Source organism: Xenopus tropicalis, chromosome 9 (assembly GCF_000004195.4).
Source record: "Xenopus tropicalis strain Nigerian chromosome 9, UCB_Xtro_10.0, whole genome shotgun sequence".
NCBI lineage: Eukaryota > Metazoa > Chordata > Amphibia > Anura > Pipidae > Xenopus > Xenopus tropicalis.
In genome coordinates this window covers 35686902-35710831 of record NC_030685.2, presented here as the reverse complement: position 1 = coordinate 35710831, position 23930 = coordinate 35686902, and the positions used below count along the sequence as shown (strand labels likewise).

The window sequence follows — 23930 nt, the reverse complement described above, 5'->3', positions numbered from 1 at the left end:
AAAGCCACACAAACATCTGACAGATCAAATACACACAAGCCTGTGTCATGTCAAATTCCAGTAGCAATGAGGCCTCTTAGGAACGCTAAGTGCCATTAGGGTAATGCCCTTTATTCAAGTTTTAATTTCACAAGAGAACTCAGTCACAATGCGGGTGGATCAAAAAATGCTGCAATACTTACAGAAATCTCTGAATTCAAAAACCTCCAGATATATACACACACACATCCAAACCTAATTTTTATGGATCCCGTAAATGATCCCGGTGTGCACCTGTCTACCTTGCATTCTATATTATATATACATATGGCAGCAATGTGAGATGTAAGTTTTAGGCGTGTTTGCAAACCCAAAATATGTAACGCAATGCCAAGGCAACTTCATATTGGAATAGTTCATGCTATGGGCAGTACTGCAGGCTGCAGTTCTGGTCAGGTAATAACACTCTAGTTTTCTCTATAAAGAAATGGCTACAGTCTGAGCCAAATTGTCATCTGCCAATTTTTGCACTTTTTAAACCTAATGACATGATGCCTGCCTTCCCCTGGTATGTAAGTTATTATCCAGTACTGGTTTAAGGACAAGCCAATCCAGCAGTCAATTATAGATATCCCATGCCTTTAGCGGTGGGGCAAAAGAATTGGCAAGGAAAGCACTGTAAATAGATGCAGCTATCCTACTGTGCAGAGGATGGTACTAAAACACAAGCAATCAGTACAGGAAAGGGCAAGGAAAAATCATGTTATGCAGACCGACAATGTGATGCACAAGGAAATTCTGTTACACTAATAAGTCTGTGTTAAAGATAAATGTACTTCTGTTTAATATCACGTGCTCTTCATGGGGCTCTTTTAAGGCAGCCAGCACAGTATATTCCATAAAATATGACCTCCTATGGATAGACTGGGGGGAAAGAGGATGGCAAAATACTAGGGCCTGAAGAAAAACAGGCATTAGGAATGGGCTGGAAAGTGGCATAAATGATGTCTTGGTTGTTTAAACACAAAAAGAAGCTCAGTATTTCCAAGGGAAAACCAGGTACAACTGTTTATAAAGTTATGAATGGTAAGCTTCCTCTTTCAGTCAATGCTTCTTGCTGGAACTCTTTGTGTAACCTTATAAGTATTGGTATTTGGAATTGTATACTTATTAATGCATCTGGAGTTCTTCTGTCCCCTCTCTGCAATATCAGAGGGCTAAGCTAAGATGGTCTGGTACTGCTCTGGTAAATGTAGTCATTTCTAGAAAAGCCAGGGACCTGAAAATTAACTGTGTCCTTCAACAAACTGAGTTAAAATGAAAGAATTGGGAAATGATTTAAAATGCATATCTGCTTGTAATATTACATTAGTGAAATTGAGGTCTTGGTTGGTGCATCTAATAATGTATTCACTCTTTCCTCTGTTTATTTATGGGCTTATGAATTAGGCTGTTTGTATACTGGGTATGGCTGAGCGAGCCACATGCAACTATTGCCTAAACCACTGCCCTGCATATATATCAGAGTATAGTCCTGGAGGTAAGGAATATCCATCATGAGGCATGGGAGGGTATAGGGCTCTCAGAGATATTTATGACAAAAGGGCTTTATATACATTTGTATAACATCATTATTACGATATATATATTCTGTTACCTGAACACATAGCATATTGAACAACTTGCCAACTACTTGAAATAATGTTAGGCTGAACAACTGAGATGTTGTTGTTGTGATAATAGTTAGGGTTCCAAACCACCAACAGGGTCAGAGACTGGACATACCTTTATTTCTTCATATATTTCAGTGGCAAATGAACATTGAGAAAGCCATCCATATGATCCAGGGCTATAAGGTGATGTAGGCTTACCTGGATAGTAGTGTTGGAGATAGGAGAAGAGGAGCCACTTGTTTTTATCTCTCCAGGAGAAGCAGCTGACCCTTGAGACTCTTGACTGGCTGGCTGTTCTGGTGACAAAGCATCACTGCTATCCTCATCAAATGAGAGGGTGTCCAGGTTTTCAGGGAAGTTTGTTTGGCTGACTGTAGTCAAAGATAAAAGAAGTGCAATTTATGGAAACACAGCAGACAGTGTATCCTTTATTAATTAATAATACTGTGTCATATTTCAACTGTACACTCTCTACTTCCTACTCTGGTAAATACATCAGGAAAGGGGCTGTGCAGAGCTAAAAAAAATAAATGCAAAGGCATCAAACAGACAACACAATTTCAGCAAGAAATCGTGTGTATTCTAAATGACAGACCCTATTTTGCGCTAACAAAGAAATGCTTATGGCTTTTTATTGCCTGTGCAAGAGAACAATGTAACCCCTTTCTAAAAACATTAGCCGCAACATGCACAAGATTTCTGTTTGTTTTTGTGCACTGGCTGCCATTGTTGCACACAACTTCCTGCTTAGCTGCAATTACACTAAAATTCTAGGTGGGGGGGGGGAATGCTGCTTTTTTTGGGTAAAAAAATTTAGCGGTCTGCATCCAAAAATTGCACTTTGCACCTAGTTAGCAAATACCAATTACAACCTGTAACAGAGAACTTTACAAACCTGCAGCAACTGCACAAATACTGCTCCCTACTTCCATCCTTTATAAATTTAAACCCCCTTTGTTAAGGGATACTGTCATGGTTTTTATGGTATATTTTTTATTTCGAAATTTCAGTGCTTACATAGCAAATAATTCACTCTACCATTTAAAGTTTTCTTCTTGAACCAACAAATGTTTTTTTTTTATAGTGCATTGTGCATGAGTTTGAGCTTTCAGAAGGAGCCAGTGCATTACAACTGCTTACAGATAACCTATTGTTTCTCCTACTCCTACTCTCCTATTGTTTCTCCTTCTCCTAAATGGAAATGAAGAATATCTCTAGCCCCATGTGAAATTTCAAAATTAAATATAAAATATATGTTTGTGTTTTTGAAAAACGGATTTCAACACAGGATTCTGCTGGAGCAGCTCTATTAACTATGCATTTAGATAAAAACATGTTTTCCCATGGCAGTATTCCTTTAAGTACATAAAGGCATCAAGCAGGCAGATATACAGTCCCTAATCCATTCTTTCAGCAGCCATCAATTGGATATGGCTCATGTCCTGGTATGTATTGGGCCCTTTAAGCAAAGTATTTGGTACATAGCACTTTCACAAAAGTTTGTAAACATTTCTGTGCACAATAAGGACTGTAAACTGATCAGATCAGCACTTGCCTGTAATTGCCTCTTTAACACTCAGATCTACTGGTAAGATGTTCTTTTCCACCAGTTCCAGCGGACCAGGTCTCTGAGCAATTTTCTCATTGAGATCATCAGCTAGTCTGGCCCTTTTGAGCTTCAGCTGAGTGGCCTGCAAAGAGGGCTCTGCCAGGGTCTCTACATAAAGGACAGGTTGGGCTCAGAACATAAATATGTATTTTTCAAAAGCAAAGAATTAAGTTACATTTCCATTTTAGTGGATTTGCAGTAGCATCACTACGAGAGAGACTTGGGTTTGCCATCTCTTATCCAATAAGGTGGAGAATAAAGGGTAGTAAGTCAACTGTACTTATGTGAAAATATATTAAGCTGAAATTATGAAGTTGAGCAGTTCTGCAGTTTTCAGCAGCTGCCTGGCTGCCAGGGTACACATTAACCTAGCAACCAGACAGTGAGAAATGAGAATATGAATAGAAGAGGGCCTGAGTAGAAAGAGAAGTAATAAACATTAACAATAAAAATGCAAGTCGAAGAATATATTCTGCCCCCGGGAATGTGTTGTGGATGCATAAACGCACCGCTTTAAAATATTTAACAAAATATACTTATAGCCCTTTGGCTTTCTCTAATGTATACAGACAATATCTGCACCATTTTTGCCAGACTTCAATGCCCCTTTGATCACCCATCTGAATGCAGCTCCACATCTGAATGCCTCCCAGATATCTATCCTAAGCTTACCACATGTAAATTCAAAAGCAACCACTTTGCAATTAGTGCAGCCCTTTTAAATGCATTCATTAGAACGGTACGTGATTTGTCAATTGATCTGGTAACCTTAATCTAGCCCAGTCAAAAACACTTAATTGGGAAATTTAGCTGTCAAATACATAGCCAGTGCCTTCCAATTCACCATAATTTTATGAGCAAAAACATTACATACTCATATCAGTTACATTTCTTTGCTACAGATGACGTCTCATTTCTGATGGCCTACAACTCCCATAACCTTGGTGGCACAGGATTATGGTACAGGCAGTTCATCAAAAGATCCTGACAGATGCAGGTTTCTCCTTTTTAATTAAACCCACCTTCTAAAATGTGCATCCTCACGAGCTCCGAGCGGTCAGGCCGACTGCGAATCTTGTGTTTCAAAAAGTTTTCAGTCTGCATATGACACAAAGGGATCCATGAGGCTGTTTATGTGCTTATAAGTAAAAAGAAAATGCGCGGTGCTGCATATCTTTGCATTAGCACAGCCTGAAAACACATGAACACTGTCCACAAAAACCTTATTTAGTGACCACAGAGGATGTCTGGGAGTTATTTATGGGTTGTTACTTAGCAGGGTTTCTAAGCAGCTACACATATTTGTGAGTTGTGAATAATATTTTGCAGATAATGGACTAAAGTCTGTCTCTTACCCTGGCACGTTCCAAGCTTTTAATCTGCTCATGAAATGCAGCCGGACTTTTTAATGCTGAAAGCAAGGAGAGAGGGGGTTAATTTCGACAGGAATCAGTCTGCATCAAAAAAAAATATTTTTTTTCTGCAAACAACAGTCTGTTCTAAACTTAGAATGTTAAAATAATGTTCCAAATATAGTACAACTTCCGATGGTTAATATCATTCTCTATATACTAAAGATACCATATAACAAATCTCCTATATCAGAAAAATATCTTCACTTATTAACACTTTTCATTGACTTAAGGTGACCATACACGGTAAGATTCACTCGTTTGGCGAGGTCGCCAAGTGAGCGGATCTTCTCCCGTTACACCACCTACAGGTGGGCAATATTGGGCTAATTTGGTCGTTTGGCCCTGGTGCCAAATGATCAAATTAGAATGGCGGCTATAGGCTCCAGGCCAGATGTCAGTCGGGTAGGCCCGTAGTTCATGCCCATACATGGGCAGATAAACTTCTGAATCAGTCTAAAGGGCCTATATCAGCAGCTTTATCATCAGCCCAGTGTATGCCTAACCTTTAAGCTCATGAAAGTCACTGAAATGACTGCATATTTTTGTGCGTCTTTTTCCTTTCTTCCCTCTTGACCTATTTTCTTGTTATTTATAGCTTTTTCCCCACTTCCCCTTCATGCCAAAATGTCTTTATTTTGTACTGAAACGTTATGACAGCTCACAACATAGTGTCAACTAATTAAATTATGCAAATTACTTCTAATAAGTCATACTTAAACGTAATATTGTGATCCGGTTTGGTTTACCACTGGATACATACCAGCTCTCCCAACACACTAACTGTGCTACAGTGTCGTCTTTTTGTAGTACATAGTTTTAATAAAAGTTAAGTTTTAATTTAGCTAGTGCCCTTTGTAACAATGAGTGCCAAAATTTGAAAGGCCAGTCCATGTTTATAGCAGGAATCATACGTGGGGACCTCCTAAACTTCATGCCTAATCACAGCTTCACTCCAATGGCAGTTCCAATACTTGCACATCCTACCATTAGTATAGCTAAACAGATAATTTCTAGCTGTGTCAAGTGCAGGGTTCAGCATCAAAATCATCTTTAATTTGAACCTGTCCCCTATCCTGTTCTTAGCAGTGGCAGAACCATAAATAATCCCTGATCTCAGTTCGGTTGATAAAGCAGCCCCTAATGTTGCTGTCCGTAAGTTACCCATCCTACATTGTATTTCCCCATAATTCACCTGTTTTCCAAACTGCTGTAAAGTGAAGAAAGTGTCTGTCTGTCGTGGACCCTGCAAGTTTACGATTATATGAAGAACAGAGTGTGTGCGGCACTCTGTTCTTCATTTACATTAACTCCTGGCCAGCACCAGGGGCAGTTGATTGTTTGTAGGGAGTGCTCCTTTTGTTTCTTCTGTTTATATATATATATATATATATATATATATATATATATATATATATATATATCTCATGTATATTAAATCTTTATAAACAGGTTAGTGATGTCGACACCCCCTTAAGATAAAAAAAACTAATTGGTCAAGCCAGCAATACAAGAAAGTGACATTTTCCACATGGAATAATCAGAATGCTCTCCACCAATGCTATTCTCAGGAGTTGTCTAGTTATAGAAAGTACAGTGAACTGTCTAGACGTTTTAGAACAAAGGGGCTGTATATAATTCATATGGACTAAGTTCTCAGTCATCTGCAACAACATCCCATTGGAATGTCCCGCTTTGTTATCCCTACTTAATGAAATCTATTTCAATTAAAAATTGAAAGGTGAAGGTGTTCTTACCCGAAATGACAGTAGGTATTCAATTAACTGTTTCCAAGCCAGTGCCAAGAGTGCTTGTAATCTATCTATATCATACGCATTCAAAAGACCTGATGTGAATAACCAGGAGGGTTGAGCAGTATGAGTAAAAAATGACTTACGTGGCATGATGCCTTGATCTACAAGTTGTTCTCTTGTCCGCCTTTGCTGAAGACGCAGCTGAAGAACTGAAAGAAAGAAAAAAAACCTTTAATTCCATTTGTTATATGTAGATTTGTAATACTGAGTCACTTATGTTCTCTGATCATGCTAGCAGGGAGACATGGGGATTAATATTTGGAAAGTTAATATAAGTTAACTTTTAGTATATTATGGAATGTCCTGTTCCTAGCAACTTAGCAATTAGTCTTTATAATTTATTTGCTATAGTTTTTGAATTATTTGCCTTCCTCTTCTACATCTTTCCAGCTTTTAAATGGGGGTCACTGACCCCGGCAGCCAGAAACTATTGCTCTTTGAGGCTACAATTGTATTGGTATTGTTGCTATTTATTCCTTATCTTTCTATTCAGTCTCTATTCTACCCATATTCCAGTCTCTCATTCAAATCACTGCCTAGTTGCTACGGCAAATAAGACCCTAACAACCAGATATTCCAAACTGCAGAGCCGCTGAAAAAAGCTAAAATAACTGAAAAACCACAAAAAAATAACACACTGCTAAATGCGAAAGTGTCACTATACCTAATATATTTTGACAGTCATACCTTTTTTAAACCTTTTCCTCCAAGGGCAACATTTTTTTTAAAAATAGAATATATACTTGTTTTTTTTCAAGCAATAACTTGTGATCACATCATTTGAGAAACTCAGAAGCATTGTTATCCATGCAGACAAATCCACAGATTATATATTTAGTGTGACATATATAGAATAAATAATTGAAACTTTTCTTTAAGGGGAAGCAAAAAAACAAACAAAACTGACCTACAGAGAAAGGGAAATATAACTAAACAATTGGAATGTGAAAGATCCCCAAATAAATTCAAGATGAGCAAAATGACTTCAGAATCTTTTATGAATGTTTTTACTGCAGCACTACCACACTGGTTTATGCTATATACCAAGGGCAGTAGCACTTACACCACAAGCAATCTGTACACAACCAGGAGCAGAAGAAATTTCTTCTACCAGGAGCAGGAGCAGAAGAAATTAAGCAATAGGTGCAAATCTGACAGCCACAGCCAGTGAAAGGATTTCTGTATTCCTGCCAAAAGAACCAATGGATTAACAAATCTGTACACCTGAATGTGTGAGCTGTGAGGTTTCTGTTCCCTGTAAAAACACTCTGTGAGACACTGTGTATTAGGGTAAAGACACATGGAGCTACTTAGTAGCAGCTACTTGTCACGGCTACTAAATGCCAGAAAAAACCGTGCCATAGACAATACACTGCCTTTGCTAATACACCCTTATGGTGGCCACACACGTGGCGATCTGACGATGTTTCGTGCGACCATCGGTCACGCGAAACATCGTCAGATCCGCCACACACCGTTCAGGGCTGAAACAGCAGATAAGGAGGTAGAAACAATAGGATTTCTACCTCCTTCTGCCGATTCAGCCCTGACGGCAGATTTTGGTCAGGCGCCTTCTATGGCGCCCGATCAAAATTTTCTAACCTGGCCGATCGGCGAGTCGACCGATTTCAGCAGCTTCCTGCGATATCGGTCGACTCCCCGACATGCCATACACGCACCGAATATCGTACAAAACGAGGTTTCGTACGATATTATCGGTGTGTGTATGGCCAGCTTTAGAGACAGTTATCAGTAAATGATCAGCATTGTCTGTTTTGTCATTGTCTGTTTTGTAGCCAAGTACAGCGCTGTACAATAAATGGGTGTATACATTTAGCGTTTGATTGGTCCTGGACCAACTGAGCTTACTATCTAAAAGATATTTGGGGGAAGTTAGGGTAATAGCAGGAGTGGTGTTTTCTCTGCCAGCATTTAAATGCCAACACTGCTCAATAACACCATTTTCACATTACTACTGATTTCAGTGGCATCCCTCTGCATACAAGAAGATTCTGGCCCACATGTGCAGTATTTTTGGGGTGAAAATCTTTTGTGTGAGCACAGTATTTTGGGGGAGAAACTCCTCTGTGTGTGCACAGTTGCAGAAGGATACCAGTGAAGTCAATAGCACAAGGTCACTTACCCAGCAACCAGAGACAGAACAGAAAGAAAAATAATTCAACATTAACACTTTGAAGTGGAAACCTTGTTATTCTTTAATGTTACAAAACACAGCTTGTATTCCAGTTTTGTCAGCTGATTAAGAATCTTCGCAGCTTTTTAAATACGAGATGGCAAAACACTAATCAGACATGTTTGAGCTGGGTTCTCATATTCCAAAGAAAACAAGTTTTGCATTCCCAAACAGTACCCACCCCAGAAAGTGTCTGTGCAGATCTTGCTCACTCCTGTGTTCTGCACCTAGTACAATTTTATTAGGAAACGCGGATCAGTGCAAGGAGCTTTCTGCAGTGCCCCAGTCCTGCCCTCATCATTTCCGTTACAAAAAATACATACATATAAAGGCTAATGTTCTTAAACAAGTAACTGGATTGGACTGGAATGCATCTTAATGTTCATACTAATTTTGTTACAAAGTACAAGGGCTACTTCATATGAACTTTAAATATGTTCCAGCTAAAATGATTTAAGCAGCTCTGTAACTTCTTCTTTTATGCATTTGTATTACAGTATTATCTGTATTTGCCTGTTTTGCAAAATGAGAGAAAATGAAATACCATTGGATTGCAAGGGTCATCTAACCTGGTAACTGCTTTTATTTCTGTGTCCCCTTCATCAGAACTGGTTGCTAAGGTGACACTAGCAAGATGGACTCCAAAGTGAGGTACCACAGAAAAGATGTTATATAGTCCAGAACCCACACTGAGATTAAATAATGTCCTGTAAATGAACTATAAATTTCTATTTAAAATAATGGGCTAAAATGAGATTTGGTAGCAGTACAGACAATACACAATTTATCATTTTGGAAGTATTAGCATTTTGATGACATTATTTTGCCTGGTTGTGCTTGGTTTAAACAAGAAAAAATGTAGAAAGAAAGAAAGGAGACGATAATAAAGAAAAATTAATAATAATTTATTTAGGAAGTTTTTTGTAACAGTCTTGGTTTCAAGAACACAAGGGATAGTGCCAGCTGTTGGGAATAGGTTAAATAATTAAAAGATGACTTTGCTTAACCATGTTTGTACCACGGAAAAACTCAAAACTCTTAAAGGAGACATATCCTATAAAAATTAAGAATGTACCAGTGAATTATACTCCTCCAGATATAGAAGGATTGTGTTTAAAAAAGTTGTGTTTCAGACTGATTTATTGAGAAATTCCACCAAAACCCCACTAGTCCCGCCCATCTGTTCCACTTCCTGCTGGCTGAATTCTCTGGATGTGTAGGGGAGCCGGCGGCCCTCAGTACTCTGCACTGTAGGATAGGAACCAATCAGCAGCTAGGCTGACCTGATAGGGAACTGAAGCCTGTCTTTGCTTGTGTGAGTACAGGGCTGTGATTGGCTCTCCCCCTCCTACTGTGCTTCTGGCAGGGACCGTTAGGACACGCCCACTCTCCCTTTCAAACTTGGACAGAGAAGCGATAGGATCTATATGGAGCTCCAATAAAGGGACCATTTTTACAGATAGGGTTAATTTTTAGCACAAAGTGAAACCAGCACCATATATTTTTCATAATTGCCTACAAAATTAGGGTTTTCCCCATTTATCCTATATGTCCCCTTTAAGAAGTTGGCCTGGGTTACCCACAAATATACTCTCAGCACCCAGCCAGATATTGCCTGGTAAGTGTATGGCGCCTTACACAAGTGTAAATGGTTTTACTATTTACAAAGTTCTGGAAAAAATATATTTTCTTGCATGTTTCCCACTCGCAATGATGTGAGTACTGTGTAAGTATTCATGCAATGGACATGCATTTTTTTTGCATTTCTATCATGGCTTGCCCTGAGCATCATAGGGTTTTTCCCTAATACAACAGAGTTAAGCCTGTCAGTCAGTGCCCACTTCCTTTGTGAGAATGAAAAGATACTCCCTTCATTTCAGCCAAGCCTCTGAACAGAAAGGATCTTTAGGAGGTAAAATACTTTTTGTCTTAACATCATTACATATATTGATGAATCATATAACTGAAGATCAGTATTCTATAAAACGTATCATTTAAAGCGCCCAAACTAAAGACTAAATGATCCCTAAGAAGCAAATTCATGCAGAACTCTGCTTTAACGCTCTCATGAATGCTGATGGCTGCATATTTTTTAACTGATGTATATTGCAAAGTCCCTTGAAATTAAGTTTAATTTTTAAAAAGGTTAATTGTGTTTGGGTGGAGTTCCCCTTAAAAAAATCAAAAAAATAACTTCACTGTAATGGTATCAACATGGTTCAAACTGGACTTCTTCACTAAGAAGGAGCAGAAAGAGGTTTTTGCAAACAAAACAAAAAGGCTTTATTGTTAAATCACAGCAGGATTTGTACTTACAGATCAACTGAGGCAGTACTGTTGTGCAGTCTGACATCATGGATAGAGCTGCGAAAATATGGTACCACTGTGGAGATGCTAGGCATGTAACTGTTGGCCTGGCCTCTAGTGTCCTTGAGGGAGCAACTGTGAGAACACCTCTTTAAGGCTACCAGTTAGTGGTCCTGGTCCCCTCCAGTGAAAACTGTTCAGGGAGCAATATGCTACTGCCGAATGCCTTCAGAACTGTGGTCCCTTTACTTTAGGCAAGTAATACCTAAGGAAAGCCATCAATCCTTAGGTGGAGCACAAAGCTCTAGCCATGTCTTACTTTCTAGCCATGTCTTACTATGTGATTAAAATTATTCACAGGGCTCATGTTCCCCGAATATCTCTAGAAGTGTTGACCCTCTATAGCAGATCTCTTTTACTGGGCTTTTCTTATACAAGCCTTCCCAGACACATCCACCTGGGTCATAAGATAGAAGGCCAAATAGGGGGAACCACCCCTTTACAATCACTATATTAAAGTGTGACAGAAAGTGGTCACTTAAAGTGGCTATACACGTTACAATTACGATCTTTTCTAAACCATTGACTCTATGGGCCACTAAAGCAATGTAAAAAAAAAAAACATAAATGAATGCTTCTGCCTAGCAACTAAGGGTGATAGCACTGTAGAAGATTTCCATCTACATGCCTGTTAACCCTATAGTTCCTACAACATCAAAAAGGAATCGCACAAATGCACACTACACAGCAAAGCAAACAAACAGGATGCCTTGAAGCTACTGCGTCACACCGACCCTTGCAACTTGGGACCCCCGTATATGTGAATATACACAGAATACTGTTACTGGTGTGCATCATACACAATGCAACACTGCAATAAGCATAACAGGGGCCCCTACGACTGAAAGGGTTGCTGTGCTGGGCACATGCTCACAAACACAGCCGAAAAAAGTGCCTTTAGAAAATGCTGTGTTGTGAATAAGAGTTAGTTAATATGAGTTTGATTGTTGTATCCTACTGAATCTGCTAAATCCATATTTCCTTTGGGAGGGAAAGCATCAAGCAGCATTTTCTGTCTTACTGTGATACTGCTGTAACGAGGATCCATTATCCATGGGAGCATCCATGCATAAGGAGTGTGGTGTGTAACAGCACCTCAGTCTCCCTCCTTATAATTCTCAGCTCATTCTTTGATCAATACAAAACAGGCTATTATTAATAATGGGGAAATCATACAGCCACAGACTGACAGAAGAAGGTGTCCTTTTTGCTTTCTACGTTAAGCTCATGTCCAGACCTTGTGTATGTATATATGTATGCATTTGATGCAGAGGGAAAACACAGAAACTCCTCTGCTCAGCTTTAGGCTAAGGACCACGGGCACAGAAAGGCAAGATGTGTTAGGAAATACCAAATTGTTGGTGGGTTGCAGCTTACACAATACTGGTTTATTTGCTTCACGGGTCCCCCAAAATCTATTTGTACCACAGCTTAGGGTAGCGAGGAAGAAATAATAATCAGTGCCACAGAGCTACGAAAGAAAATATACAGGCAAGAGCCTACAATGGAGAGGACACGTCACCATAGTAACAGAACAAAATGGCTGTTTAATAGAAGACAGACCGAAGGATGCACTTGTTGCATTAGGGAATTGGGGATGCACCGATGTCATCATTTTTGGATTTGACTGAACACCAAATCCCCCACAAAAGTTTTGGCTATTTAACTAAACCTGAATTAGTATATTCAAAAATGTATCAGATGTAAACTAAAATTTTCAGTCAGTTATCCAGAGCTTTAAAGTCATATGACTTCTTTGAATCCTGCAAAAAGTGCTAGGATATGGCATCCCAAACTGAACCGTGAATTTAGTGCGTTATGTAAGGAAATGTGTACTATTTTGTGTCAAGGTATTAAGCAGACCTTTTAGAGCTATGGCACATGGGACACAGTTTGTTCCTCATACTTCCAGAAATTCCCTTTAACTACAGCCCACTACCTCCCATTATGCCCTAGGGGCACAGTGTGGACACGTCCATGTTTCCCACTGATTTTTAAAGGAAGTGACATTCTGTTCCCTGTGCATTTCCCTGAGAAAACTACACAGTGGGCAAGAGGTAGATTTATTTTTGCAAACAACAACTAGTATTACCAATATAATGTGAACCCCATCTGGACAAATTTATTGGAAGTCTATAGTGAAAATGAGCCAACCTGTACTTGAATTCTGGTTTTCTGCCAAAATGCTAGAATGATTGTGGGCAAGCTTTAGGCACTAGCTAACACTGTCAATAAAAGACAAAAAAGGAAATACATACCCAGCTATATTACACCCTTCCCCAGTTGCCAGGAAATCCACACATGGCTCTGGAGCAGACAAAGTTAATGGGACATAACATAATATTGAGCAAAACCCCAAATCATGGCTTCCTCCTAAAAGCAGAAAAAAAAGTCTAAATCACTGTGGGGGGCGGGGGGTACCAAAGTGATTGTAATCACATACATGATACTACGGCCCAGGTACTTTTCAGAAAGCAATCCTCTCAATGGTGCTCCCTAAAAAGTACCCTGGGCTGTGGCAGCTTTCTGGAGTGCCTCCAGCATAGTAGCGTAGATTTAACCATGGGCAACAAATCTCCCTGTCTGCTATAAACCTAATTGCTATTGAATGGCTGTGCTTGGTTGCACTACTGCTTCTGACTCCTGAAACAATGCACAAGAAGTCACCTTTAACTTAAGAACTAACTTATGTTACATCATTTTACAGCTTTTTGGTAGACATCCCCTATAAAGTTATCCTTCCATCAATTCCGAGAACACAATATTTTGTAAATTTCTGTACACTTCTGCTTGGGCAGAGTAAGGAATATCCTTGAAAGGCAGTTAACTTTATAAAGTACATCATACAGCAGTGCTTTCAATGCATCATGCTCAGAATTATAGCAATATAGATAGCAGAGAATGAATCAGAAGGCCACAGCAAGTTCAATGCCTTTCTGTCTGCATGACTCATGGTTTGTATTGTTTACACCACGGCAGCATAAAAAGGATCTAACAAAGTATCAAAGAGGAGAGATGAAGAAAGCAAAGAAAAAACCAAACAGACAGTTCACAGTATCTATGGTTTTATTTTATGAACATGTAAGTAACTGTGCAGCATGACATGGAACAGTCACAACTAGAAAGGGAACATTAACATAAAAATGAGACATAATTCTGTAACGTAATTATACAGTAACCCTTAGGCCAGGGTCACATTTGCTAGTTTTGGTACCACACTGGTGCTGACATACTGCTTGGTGAGTGCATGCACATTGGCTCTCATACACAGTGATAGATACTTCAGACTGCTCTCTCTTCCTCTACTCAGAGATAGGGAGAGGCCGTTTGCAATGTATCAACTTCTTGGCGTGTCTTTCCTCAGTTGGCCATCACTGGGAGCCTTTCCAGACTGTTAAACCAATAATCAAACACATTGTTCAGAGTTTTCAGATCACAATCCAACCTATAACAGTCTGAATTTTTTTTTATGTTTAGCCCGCACATGGGCCATGGCCATATGAATTTGGTTGGAAAAATGAGCTGGATGTCATCATGACACTGATGAGGTCAGCCAAACAAATCTGCTTGACCGAGGAACACTTTGGCTAGTGTACGACCTCTCCAATGAAAGGCCTGTGATTGTGAAGGTGGCTATACAAGGGCAGATTTAAGCTGTCGATTTGGGTCCTTCAGACCAATTCGGCAGCTTATCTGCCCTAGTATGAGGCCCTCCAACAGGACTCCCCGATTGATACCTTGCGAAAAAACGGGCAGATTTTGATTGGGCAGGTTTGTTTTTCCTGTTGGATCGAGGACCTCATCAGCTCATTGATGCTGTCCTCACTGCGACTTCTCAAATCCTCTTCATTGCAATGCGATTATTTGGCCCTAGGGCCAAACAATTGCATTAGCACAATATTGCCAACCCAAGGTATAGAGTGAAAGATTTTTTCCTTTGATGGCCTCTCTAATATATGACCACCTTAAATCAGCTGTACAAGTGGCCAAGTTTTTTGTGTGGTTAGTATTCATTTTTCTTGCAGAGATGTTTTTATTGGTTCCCAGATCTCATACAAGCTCAGTTTATTACATTCCTTACAGATGGAGAATTCATGAAGCAATAATTGAATTATGCTATACAACTGCTTAATAACCTTAGGCTATACAGGGTTTTATATATCTTTATCCAGCAGCTTGTTAATTTAGCGACAAGTGTTAAAATCCCAGTAAAAAAGCAGTTTTTCTATTTAAAATAAGTTGCAACAAATATACATTAGTGGCAAACCCTAGCAAGGCTTAATTAATAAAGTCAGCTACAAGTCTTTTAGAAGTTATAGAATGACATTTGGCATAGAAGCTAATGCTACAGGACTGAATTAATCATGACTCAATTAACTATTTTTTGTGATATTGGGAATCTGAATTATTAGTTAAACAGCCTTGTATTGTGAATGTTATATAGTATATATACTGTATTGTGTGGCCAGCTACTAAGTTCAGGTAACTGAAAGCTACCCAGAGCATGTGCTTTGAATCAGCAGAAAAGTAGCAGAGCTAGTGGGGGCATATTCAGAAGCACAATATCACTGCAAAAGAGCTGATAGATTTGGGCTGGTACAGAAGCTCAAGACACAAGGTGTATCATTTCTAGCCTAAAAATCTAATCTACAAGCATACATTTTGGCAAACACCTTGAAATACAGTACAGTATCAAGATGTTACTGAATTACTATAGACTTTTGATTTTACTGTTTAGTATGTTTTTTTCCTTCTTGATCCTGTTTTCTGTATCCCTGCCACTATTTGCTTCCTTGAAGTGAGTCACCAAGAACTGACATCCTGGTTAGCACAGGAGCTGTCCCAGCCCTTTCCCTATTGAAATGAAAGGAAGGGATAAAGAATGCTCCAAGTGGGAGGTAGGAAGGAAAAGTCCAGTTAGTACACTGGATACCTAGCATCCCTGCACTCACTGTGTTTCCTTGTTATTCTGGATTTGGTTCCTGGCAAAAGAGACTCTGTTATAATTATAGGAAGAGGAGATCAGAGTCTCTAAATAATCTGTGCCCCAGATTGCTCTCTTTTTTAAAGCTTAACTTTAACATCCTGCAACCTCAGTCAGCTGGGATATAGAGTGCAAAACATCAGGCTAGCCTTAGGTATAGCAACCCTGCATTAAAGGAGACATATTGTGTAAAAATCAAGAATGGCCAGCATATTATACTCATCTAAATATAGAAGGAATGTGCTAAGAAATGTAGTGTTTTGGGTTCATTTATTGAAATTTTCCCCCCAATCCTACTAGCCCCACCAATCAGCAACTGGGCTGAACTGATAGGGAACTGAAGTCCGTCTTTGTGTTACTTGTACGACTGCAGGGCTGTGATTGGCTATTGCCCTCCTACCATGTTTCTATCAGGGACCATTAGGACACACCCATCGCTTATTTGAAACACCATATTATGAATGTTTACCACAAAGTAAAACCGCCCCCATATGTTATTCATTATTGCCTACAAGATTGGAGGGGGTTTTAGTCATGCATATGTTGTGTTAGTTAAGTTAGGTATATATCTCCTGTAAAAGGTCTGTTATTTTGTATTATTCCTTAATTATAATTATAGAGCACTACAAAATTTAAGCAGTGCTTTACAGAAATCACTGACTTCAGTCCCTGCACCCAACAACATGGCAAATAGGCAGATGAAACTTTCAAACAGGCCTGCAATCTGTTAAAATGATCCCCCAAACCAAATCTGATCATGTATTGTACAAGTAAAGGATAATGCACCTTAGTTATATACAAAATGTTTTTATCTCTTAGGCAAAGCCTGAGCTTTTGCTTATAATGTTGACAGAACATATATGCACGTATGGCAAACAATCAGCTCCCATTCATATGTATGTATGCTTTCCATATACAGAAATATTAGCCCAGAGGTTAAGAAAAGATGCTGCTGGCTTAAAAATGATGGAGAAGTTTTGAAATTCCTTCACCCAAACAAGCAATATGGCCTCCATCTGCCTGCAAATATGTTCTGCACAAAATAAGATGTGCTCTCTAATGTATACAACCAAACTTAAATAACAGTATATTAAGTTCCTTTAAAACCAAATAAACATTCCATATATGAGACAGCTGATTTCATGGTTATACTTTTAATTCACTAACATTAGCAGTGATTTATCATCCATCCATTTTGCATCTACATAAAATGAATAACATCCCCAGTGCTACCATAAAAGATAAATATATGCATGGAAAATAGTTGCTAGGAAATGTCTGCAGGGCTGAAAAGCAACAACTACATGCATAAGCAAAACATATGGTACCTTGATATATGGGTGACAATGCATGTCAGATTGTTTGCAGGGGTTTAGAAACATGATATGTGCTTGAATGTAGGCACATATTGTTCTGTGTCAGGGCTGTCTGGTCAGTGTCACAGTCAGGAACAATGCTATCTAAACCCGTTGGAGATACACTATATTCAACATGAATTCCTGCTTGGAATGGAACCCCAGCCAGAAAATGGTTTGTTTGTTTGGTTTTTTTTTTTAAAGTATTTGTATCACACATACACCAACAATGACTGCAGCCCAGAAACAGGATGTCAACATTAAGCCCTAACTGCTAAAAGTGCTATTTGCGGGTCACAATGAAAGTGGGGATTGTAGGACAGTGGATGAGTTTAGTATAATGGGTCTGGTTACCGTGGCTAAGAGGAATGTCCATGTGTCCTTGGGTCATTTTTGTTTTTACTGGGTCCCCATTCTGCTTGATGGCAGTACACTTTTCCCAGGGACCAAGGGGTTAATAATTGGGGCTCCCTTGTAAGGGGCCCTGTGATTCCCGATGTCTCTGTCTATGTCTATCACAGGGAAAACACAATTCATTTGCGCGTTGTTCAAGGTGATATAAATAAGAAAATCTGTTCACATACTGGAATAGGTTACTGTGCAAAAGAGAGGCCATTCACCTAAATATGATTTGCCTAGTCCAGCTCCAGCGCACACAACCAAACTGCTCTCTGGGAAATGCTGATGAACATATTAACTAGAAACAGATTAATCAGCACGCTATAGGTGTAAGGCCAGATATAGGTGTAAGAGCAGATATGTTTTATAACTCCTTACCTTGCCTGCTGGCAACTTAAATGTAACCTCTATAACTAAGGGGTCTTCATTCCCATTATGCATGCCTTTTTTTCATTACCATTGTGAGGGGAATCCTGTTCTTGCACAAGACGGCCAACAAATGTACCAACATCCATTGTGCGTGAACTTGGCAAATCCACCAGTGGGTGCAGATATATAAATTGATCAATCCCCCTCTCTTTTTGTATGCTTGTAGTTAATTTGGCCAGATCAGTCGCACTTCCATTGTATTTGTATACTCTATTTAGCCTTGGAGCGCTCCCACAACCCCATTCTGTGTATCTATATATTACAATAACCCTGGGCAAATGTGCAACCCACCTGATACACTTATTTAAATGACTACAGTGCTGCACATCAATACACTGTCTGGGTGATGACACACAAGGTGAGAAAGTCTATCAAGTTCAAACCCTCCAAATGAACCCCAGTGCAACCTATCTATACTCACAAAGAAAAACTATAAACCAATACCTATACCAACTAACTAACTTTAGATCTTAAGATTACAGCTTGCCTTGCATAGCCTTGAATACTATGCTTACTCAAAAAATCATCCAAGCCACTTCCATTTGTCATCTATCACCAACAAAAAAGCCACAGCTTGCAGTGCAATTGAGGGTTAATAAAATAACATACTATAAGTTAATTTAAAGGCTACATAGAATATTGTTCACTCTAGTGTTCTATTGATCAGCATTCAGGCTGAGCTCTTCAATTCACTGCTTTGGTCCCCAGACCCACAGTTAGAAAACTTTTGGTTTAGTGGGTCCAAATAAAGTATTCTTTAGATTTAAAGTCACATACTCTGTCTCTGTCTTTCTTTAAAGCCATCTTCTTTTAAATAGCTCTTTGGATAGCTATGCAATGCTTGTATGGGGAGAAAACTGTTCACACGTGGCACCCTCAGCATCAGGTAGCATGTTCATTATCAAATTTCTATTATAATGCTAGACACAAAATGATTTATTATATGTCAAGGGCTATGGGAATTATAAGAATTAGCCATAAGACACTCTAAGAATTACTGTAGCATGGTCAAAGGTCGGCAGAAATCTGTCTTCACGTGGCAGCCTAGCCATAACAAACCAATAAGCTTTCCCAGGAAAAGTATTCTTATTGATGAAACATTTTCCAACAGAGTAATGTATATGCAGTAGAGTAGATACATCTCTTAGAGAGCTACTGCTGTTTGCAGACTGCAATAAAAGGCAAATGACAAAGTTCCTGATGGTTGGGAAATAAGACTCATTTCAGGCTTCTGCTAGATCCTATGTGGCTGCAGTGAGTGTGGGTTCGTACAGACACCAGTGCTTGTGACTAATTCTGTTAGCTGAAGAGCCTCAGTGACATCTCTGCTTCTGTGAAACAAGCACTGTCTCAGGTTAAGATCTGACCAAGGCTCATTTTTCTTAAAGAGTTAATTCACCTTTCAGTTAACTTTTAGTATGTTATAGAATGGCCAGCAACTCTCTTAGCAACTTTTTTTTTTTAACATTTTTAAATTATTTGGTTCGTCTTCTGACTCTTTTTGGCCTTTTTGGCAAAAGGGTGTCACTGATCCTGACAGCCAAGTCTGTTGCTCTGTGAGGCTGTTGCTCTGTTGCTGTTATTGTTACTTTATTACTTATCTTTCTATTCAGTTCTACTCCTATTCATATTCTAGTTTCTCATTCAAAACACTGTCTGGGTACTAGGGTAATTTGAACCCTAGCAACCAGATACCTGCTAAAATTCAAAACTGTAGAGTTGCTGGATAAAAATCTAAATTTAAAAACCACAAATAAATGGTTTTAAATAACATTCTCTACATCATACTAAAAGTTAATTGAAAGGTAAACATCCCCTTCATAAACACTGCAAACTTTTTATTAATGGCTTTACACATCCGTGGCCCTTGTTTGCCTCAAAACTACATATATTTCATTACACCATCATTATTTCATTAAGATCCGGCCTATGGCAGTGTGGATAACTAGTGAGTTGTCTTTAGAATAAACTAAAAAAACTCACAATCTAAGTCATTACATCTCTAGCTAATGGAAAGGATGGGATATTAGTGTTTGTATATAGTGCTCTTCAGGTAGTATAGTGAGACTATCACAACTGAGGGGGAAAAAGGTCTGTTTAATGATAAACCTAAATGTACACTTAACAGGACAGCACCAGAAAAACAAACTATGACAATAAAAGTCAACTAAAATGCACTTTAACTGGTTTCAAAACTCTTTTTTTTTTGTTTATAAAGGAGCAAATGCAATTCTGCAGCACGCCACAACATCTGCAAAGTGCAGAAAGCTCTCTTGAATCAGGCAGAGGAGTTTATTTTCCCTTTCTCTACACAAAGCGCAGGTAATGATTTACTGCTAAACCTTGAGCACTGGATGAGATCATTCATTTCCTTTAGCACAAGACTGAGTGCCGATGATGTAATTCATAGGCATTGTTTATTCTCAAGGTTGGGAAATGATGCCATCTCTGCTCCTTCACAATCAATGACTATCTACTGTCTCTGTATGCAAGAAATTACGTATATATATATATATATATATATATCATGTAAGTCATGGAACTGGCTCAAATACCAAAGACCAGCGGTACCGGTAAAATCATTAGCTTTCATTTCAACCCTAAAATATAACTTTGAAAAAGTAGCAAGAAAATGAGGAATACAGGAAGGACCTATAGGAAGGAGGTCATGTTGTATACTGTGTGCATACTGATTGGTTCTCACGTAATAGTCCCCTCTCACTGCTGTTCATTCAGAGGGAAATGCTGATCTGTACGCTGGCGCTACATCAGTAACAGAATTCAGATTTCCCTTAGTTCAGCGTACAGCAGACCTAGTGACTGAGTTCTGCTTACTGTGCCGGTAAAATGACACTGCTTAGACCTCAGGGGATGCAAAAGGATTGATGAACTTCATGGAAACAAAAGATGAGCCTGAAAGTAACAGGACTTCTAATTACAATATAGGAAGTGCAAGTCACTTGAATGCTTTGTATGTCAGGGAGATGTTAGCAAGCCAAGAGTACTGTCACGTCTGTAGGCACTGCTATTAACTTTGTATCCATTAGGGATCATTACAGGAAATCTATCATCGCAGTGTCTAAAGGGTTCTGCCAGTAAAAGTGGCATCTGAGGGTCTAATCCCATATCTACCAGCCCTAGCTCCTTTAGATTGTCCCTAGAGCAGACAATATGGCTGTTTCCAATAGCTCTGAAATATGCCTATGCCCCACGATGTTGGCGCTTTATAAATATGTGATAATAATACCAATGCAGTCCTTAACTGTTTCTAGAGCACCATGGCTGTCTGCATAAGATATCTCGCTAACAGTTCCACTCTCTTTAAGCGTCTTCTAGAATGTCAGCTCTTGAGATCACGGTTTTGATTAGTTGTGATCTCTTTGTATCTGCCCTTACATGATGGGGTATCACAGTAAATGAAACGCAAATAATATTAATAAGTGGGTTGCATTAACCCTCCCCTGCCCGGGGTGGCCCTGGAGTACAAATGAAGGTGGGAGGGGGTGTATAGGGATGGACACACTGCAGCCTTATACCGGCTCAAGGCATGTCTGCCTTTCCCTTCCTCTCATCCCAGAATTACCAACCTTCCTTCAGACTTTTCTGGCTGCTGGGATCGAGGCATTCCTTCTCCTTCAATGGATCCAAATCCCCGGCTGCAAGAATGTCCGCAAAGCCCGGCTGCTTCTTGCTGCTATCAATCATGGTGAGATTCCTTCAGTAGAATCCAGTCAGGACGGGCAAGGGAGACTGTGAGCAGCGGAGCCTGGTTGCCGACGAGCGGACATTTACATGTGTAAGCAGCCACAGAACGACATAGTCCTCCCTGCTGCAAATCTCTCTCACTCGCTCCCGCACCGCATTCTCCCACACAGACAAGCTCAGGAGACAGGCGAGAAGGAAGCCCCTCCCCCTTCTGTAGCACAACTCCTCCCCCAGCAGTTTCCCTCAGTTGCTTTGCTACTGGCCTCCGAGTGGAAGGCTCAGGGCACAGACTTCCCTTACTGCAGTTGCTTGTAGCTGGCTAATTTCCACTTTTAAAATGATTCCTGGAGGGCACGTCTATGTGGCTGCAAAAATTGCCTACTTTACCCTTACTGGGCACAATGAGATTCAGTTTTACCCAGCTTATAGGCAGCTTCAGTGTGATTTGGGACCAGTCCTGCACCCATAAGTGCTCTCACTTGATTATAAAGTACAATTTCCATGTATGAGGGTGGGAGATGTCTGCCAGGGGTTAAATGATTTTAAAGGACAGTACCCAGGAGATGCCCAGCATCAACTAACTAATTACATTCTTCTTAGTTGTACTTATTAGCAGTTAGAGTTGCGTTTTATTGCATTTGTAATTGTATTTCCTTGCAACATGCAGGAGTCTTATGCATATGAACAGGATATATGCATATTTAGTGCCAAAAAAAAAACCCAAAATGCCAGTGAGTAATAGCCTTACAGAATTTGGTTGCAAGCTATCAAGTCTTGTGGCAGTGTTAGTGGTGATGTAATGGTGGCAGGCTGGCGCATCCCTTCTACTGCCCAAACATTGCCAGAGTCTGCCCAGTTCTAAGTTGGGTAATTTTATTATATATCACATGGGTCCAACAGGAACACTGTCCTAGGTGACTTGGCCACACACATATATTGCGCCATTCACTTCCATTCTGTCCAATGAGCCAATCAAATATTTTGTATTTAGCTATCACATCTTATGAATTAATTCAAACAAACTGTACAGGCACTGTATCCAGACCAGTGGTCTGCTATTTCATCTAATTTAAAAGGAAGAAACACAAACAAATGACTGATTTCAACAAAAACAATGTTATTTAGGTTGGATCATCAAGTGCTTCTTTCATACTGTCAAATTTCCTCCAACTTACACAACAATTATAATAGTTCGGGAGTAAAAACAAGCATGTATGCCTGCCTGTGTCAGTCATTAAAAAGCTAATTTATTTATACAACAGTATATTAAATACGAGTTGTTTATTTGATATATAGTTATGGAAACAGGCAATGTTCAGGGATATACTTGTTTTTTAATAAAGTAGGCAGTAGTAGTTAAATCACATAATTCATTTTAAGGCAAATCTTGGGCCTTAAGTTTTAATTATATTCTCCAATATGTAGGCAGAATTCCTAGGGATATCCTAAACTCATTAGCAGAACTGCCTGTTCCACTGTTCCACCCCAAGAACAACAAACACAAGCAAGCCCTGAAAACACACTCTCTGAGAAAATGTATGCCTGTATTTGCCGGTGGGGGGGGGGTCAGCTTTAAGCCACAGGGCGTTATGGTAAGTAGATATCTGTATGTAATATCTACTAGATCATACACAGGATGCATGATATGTGTTTGTGCACATTTACATTTTTTAAGCCATTGACTTCTTTTTATAAATACATAGGTGTGTGGGGGTATATGTATTTATACAGATTAACCTCTCTTTCCATACTAATATCAGATGCAAAGTAGTAAATCGTAGTACAGTTAGGACCAAGAGATACTGTTTCTAGCTTTTAAACACTTACAGTAGCTCAATATAAGACGGTGCTATATAATGATTGCACAACCTGACATCATGGCAGTGAAACAATTTCTACTTATCTAATAAAGTAAAAGGAATACTATTTATGCTCATAAAATACAGCTGAGCCACTGACACAAACATTTTTTAAGCCTTCCAAGCTGTTGCCCCCTGGGTTCATTATCAG

At 39.3% G+C, this 23930-nt stretch overlaps 1 protein-coding gene across 6 annotated transcripts in view; it reads right to left on the bottom strand.

Moving 5' to 3' along the window:
- The window catches only part of mrtfb (myocardin related transcription factor B), a 187754-nt gene that overhangs the window by 35213 nt on the left and 128611 nt on the right, over positions 1 to 23930 (bottom strand). For 4 of the 6 annotated variants that reach the window (XM_012970561.3, XM_031892741.1, XM_031892740.1 and 1 more), the window contains 5 exons: positions 6571 to 6636; positions 4617 to 4672; positions 4284 to 4359; positions 3208 to 3369; positions 1851 to 2023 (listed from right to left, as the gene is read on the bottom strand). In XM_012970561.3, coding sequence (XP_012826015.1) covers positions 1851 to 2023; positions 3208 to 3369; positions 4284 to 4359; positions 4617 to 4672; positions 6571 to 6636 — 533 coding nt within the window. Of the gene's footprint in view, positions 1 to 1850; positions 2024 to 3207; positions 3370 to 4283; positions 4360 to 4616; positions 4673 to 6570; positions 6637 to 21802; positions 22053 to 23930 lie in introns of those variants that run through there. The other 2 variants (NM_001079182.1, XM_031892742.1) reach the window with 2 other exon arrangements.